This window comes from Diaphorina citri, unplaced genomic scaffold, assembly GCF_000475195.1.
Source record: "Diaphorina citri unplaced genomic scaffold, Diaci psyllid genome assembly version 1.1 scaffold473, whole genome shotgun sequence".
Lineage (NCBI taxonomy): Eukaryota > Metazoa > Arthropoda > Insecta > Hemiptera > Psyllidae > Diaphorina > Diaphorina citri.
In genome coordinates, this window is record NW_007377908.1 from 46999 (window position 1) to 51576 (window position 4578).

The 4578-nt window shown below is 38.9% G+C and overlaps 1 protein-coding gene across 1 annotated transcript in view; it reads right to left on the reverse strand.

Annotated features, from left to right (window-relative positions):
- Positions 1-425: 425 nt before the first annotated feature.
- Positions 426-4578, reverse strand: part of LOC103509194 (serine/threonine-protein phosphatase 4 regulatory subunit 3-like) — a 19731-nt gene continuing 15578 nt past the window's right edge. The window contains exons 15-19 of the mRNA XM_026823578.1: positions 4013-4213; positions 2957-3126; positions 2162-2383; positions 1609-1759; positions 426-670 (exon numbers count right to left, since the gene is read on the reverse strand). Of these exons, the coding sequence (XP_026679379.1) occupies positions 441-670; positions 1609-1759; positions 2162-2383; positions 2957-3126; positions 4013-4213 (974 nt within the window). The 3' untranslated portion in view covers positions 426-440. The remainder of the gene's footprint in view (positions 671-1608; positions 1760-2161; positions 2384-2956; positions 3127-4012; positions 4214-4578) is intronic.

The window sequence follows — 4578 nt, forward strand, 5'->3', positions numbered from 1 at the left end:
GTCCTATGGATTTATTATAAACAGCATATAAAGTCCGGACCATCTAATGCTTCCTAAGCCTGTTCCTTCTTCTGGGCAGGCGACAATGAAAAGGTGGGGAGAGGAGTAGAGCTGTTGTTGTTGTTGTTTTAGCGGCTTTAGCTTTCGCCGAATGGCAATAGCAGAATAAAGAAAAGCTATCTTTTTGTATCTGCTATACACCGGGGTGATGGTCTCTAGCTCTAGCCATGTTAAATTGGCTTGCTCGCCCTGAACCAGGCAATCGGGAGTCTGCTATACACCGGGGTGATGGTCTCTACCTCTAGCCATGTTAAATTGGCTTGCTCGCCCTGAACCAGGCAATCGGGAGTTATAGCGGAACAGACAAACAAACATCCAAACCAAATGCAAAACGGTCGAGTTAAAACATAGACCTCACTATCGTTCGGTCAATGAAGCTACTAAATGTCTGAATGTGAACTTACTTGTGAAAGAGGAGAGGTGGGAGGAGAACTCGTACTATTGTTAAGCTGCAGCGAGGGTGGTGGGGAACTGGATGGGGAGGTTTTGTTATTGTTATTATTGTTGGTAATGGACGTGGTGCCGGTTGAGAACAGACTGCTGCCTCCTCCTCCCCCAATCCCCACACCCAGACTATCTGACGATACTTTCTTTTCCGACAAACTTTTACCTGAAACACAACCGAAAGAAAAGATTAATTATTTAGAATATTCCCCGAGAGAAAAGATTAATATTAATATACATACTTGGCTTATACTGTCAATCTGATACTGAAAAGTCCCTAAATTCCCGCAGTCGAAACAAGGTCTTATGTATTTGGAAAATCAGACAAATCATAACCTACAGACTGTCTGTGGGTGTGATTTCATTTGACAGCGCTTGGTATTCAAAGAATGCTAACCCAAATCTGAGGCTGTGAAATGACTTTGTATATTCAAAACAAGGTCTTATGTACATATTTGGAAAATTAGACAAATCATAACCTACAGAATGTCTGTGGGTGTGATTTCATTTGACGGCGCTTGGTATTCAAAGAATGCTAACCCAAATCTGAGGCTGTGAAATGACTTTGTATATTCCAGGTGAATTTCAAAACGTTTTTTTGCTATATTCAAATAATTGCAGATCTGATCCTTTCATATAACCTCTAAAGGTCCCAGTGTTAAAAAATTTGGGCATTTCTTTTGTAGTTCCAAAAGCGAAGTGTAAAATGTTGGACATGTACCTTTAAACCTACCAAACCCAAAAAGTCCTTAGAAGATACATTGGATAGAAGTATTTTATTGTGAGATAATACACAGTAATAGTACTTACCTATCGACTCGAACGTGATAACATTAGAAGCTGCACTGTTGCCAAGTTGTGATGAGGGATATAACCTCTAAAGGTCCCAGTGTTAAAAAATTTGGGCATTTATCTTTTGTAGTCCCAAAAGCGAAGTGTAAAATGTTGGACATGTACCTTTAAACCTACCAAACCCAAAAAGTCCTTAGAAGATACATTGGATAGAACGTAATAACATTAGAAGCTGCACTGTTGCCAAGTGTACTTACCTATAGACTCGAACGTGATAACATTAGAAGCTGCACTGTTGCCAAGTGTACTTACCTATCGACTCGAATGTGATAACATTAGAAGCTGCACTGTTGCCAAGTTGTGATGAGGTGACAGAGGGGGGAGATGTGTCGGCAGAGGCGTCCTCAAAGCTGTCCTCTTCATTGAACCAGATTTCTTCATCTTCATCCATCTGACGAGGCTCCTGAGAACACAAACATTCGAATTATCAACAAGCTTAGTTTTTCGAGGCCAAAAAATAAAAATAAAAAATATATCGTTTCTTTGTGTTATTATATCACAACTTTGGTGCTCACTGCAGCATTGTAGGATTTTTCCAATATGTCAATAATCCTAACATCCAATGTTTACCTACCATGCTGGCACCGGTCGCTATGGGCATTTATATGTCATAGCTACTCATTTTCCTCCCAAGGCTGAGTGGCTCCCGCAACAGCCGGTCACGGAATCAATCAATCAAAAAAAATCAAATCTCAAATTCTTTATGGTAAAGCAGAGCTTTTTCACAACTTTTGTGGATATCACAACATTAAAAGTGCCTCCTTTGCTATCAATTCCCAAAAAACCACTGAAACCCTTGGCTCACCTGGTGCGCGCGACTGCTCCGATGTATGGTGGTCATCTTGTTCCGCAGGAGGGACACACTGTCGAGCAGGTTGGTCGAAGACTTGTCCTTGAGGTCTTTGAGTTTGTCCTGGGCCTGGTTGTACTTGAGTCGGAGGGAGCGGAATGTCTGCACGTAGTGAATAGACTCGAGCTCATCCCCATACGTTTCCACTACGTGCGAGCACAGCACTTTGATGTCCTCCTGCCAACATCAAACATTCAACACGGTTCAAAAAAATCTTTTTCATTTATGACTGCCCTTGTGCTGGGGCAACTAAAAGAAACCCCTAGCTAACTGTACTCCTGCAAAATCAAACATTCAATGTTGTTGTTGTTGGTGTTGTTGTTGTTGGTGTTTTTTTTTTTTTTTTTTTTTTTTTTTTTTTTTTTAAAAAAAATAAAAAAAAAAAAAAAAAAAAAATCACAGATAGACACGAATAAAAATATTAGATAGGTACCTACTGATATTTAGGTATTGAATATTAGAAAGTCTGGATCTTTTACTTGTAATCCTGAGATTGGTGGATGTGACAAAATTACGTATTCTTTGCCAACTCAGAATTACCTACCTACAATTGTTCGACCGAATACATACGAGATATCTACTGCTATATCATAGAAGATGTTTAGAACATTTTCCAATACCGAATACAATAGGTACTGTTTATTTTCTCAGTTTTAGTACTAGTTTTACTTTTAGTGGATGTGACAATTTCGCCAACAAAATATAAACTACCCACTCGTATTCGAAGCACATTCTTAGCAGCAGCAAAAACAGTTTGATATATTCAAACAGTTCAAGAACAGCAGAGTCGAGCAAGTTGTATCTGCCCTTGTTTCGATTGAACGTATCAATCACAGGTTGGAAGAGGTGGCCCTTTATGATATACCGGTTGTAAAAGTCATCCTTCATTGCGATGATCTTCCTCATGAACCTTAGACTACCTGTAGAACAGAAGTAAATAGAACAAGAGATTAATACATGGAAACTCTTAACTCCTAGGAAAACAATATTTGGAAGAAATTACCCATTTCATTATCTTTTATTTTTATTATTAATATTATTATTTTTTTTTTTAAAGTCACTTTATAGTACCATCCGGTCAGCTCCCATTGCGTAGTGGTCACTGCACTCGCCTTGCACGCGGGAGACCCGGGTTCGATTCCCGGCGGGGTCAAGAAATTTGTATCAAGCAAATGATTGACTCCGTGACTGGATGTTGTGGGGCCCACTCAGCCTCGTGAGGAAAATGTGTAGCTATGACATATAAATGCGCATAGCGACCGGTGCCAGCATGATAAGTAAACATTGGATTTTAGGATTATTGAGATATTGGGAAAAATCCTACAATGCTGCAGTGAGCACCAAAGTTGTGACATAATAGCAAAAAGAAACTGCATTTACATTACACATTTACATAGTACCATCCTACTTAATTTGGAGGGTAGAGCACCTATCTTTTAAGCGCTAGGTCGCGGGTTCAATTCATCGGTTTCGGACGATAATACCTCCGTTATTATAGGTCCCTTACATAAATACAACACAACCTATAGAAGTCGTTCTGTTCTGTTATTGTTGTTGTAACGACGTCCAAAAGTCAATTCAGGTATCCTTCTCCTCCTCTTCGAGTACAAGCAAGGTTGCAACCTCCTTGGGTTTCATCCAAAGGTTCCGTTCTGTAGGACAGGTTGGCTGAAAAATCAACCCTAAAAACCCAACAGGTCTTCCTTGGGTTTCATCCAAAGGTTCCGTTCTGTAGGACAGGTTGGCTGAAAAATCAACCCTAAAAACCCAACAGGTCCGAAAAAGGAAACGCCAAGTAAAACTTACTGAGAACAAGGAACGTGTGGCAGGACTTCATGAGTACCAGGACCTTCCTCAGGAGGTCCTTGTTGAGTACAAAGTTCTTGATGTGGTAGGAATGATGCTCGACGCAGAAGGATAACAGTTCCAGGATCACGCCCAGGAGTTGAGCGTTGTGGTACGAGTCGACTTGAACTTCGTCCTTCTTCGTGTTATCTAGGAGGGGATCTGGTGAAAGAGAAAACATGTTTCAAATATTTCAATTTATAAAAATAATTAAAGAAAACACTAACATTTCAAATTTCTATTTATACAATATTATTTTATGCTTTTTTCCCTCACATTGACTTTGTACCATGTATTTCTAATTAAATATTAATATAGGTACAATAAAAATAAATAAAATCTAAATCTATTTTTTCTTTCTTTCAGATTTTGAATCATCGCATGGGTTAAAATTAAGACCACCGATTGTTTCAATTAGCTTCTCCTTTTTTCCTTCAATTTTTGAACCACCACATCGGATAAAACTAAAATAAAGTATCTTGAAAAAAAAAAAAAACAAAAAAAAAAAAAAAAAAAAAAAGTTCCCT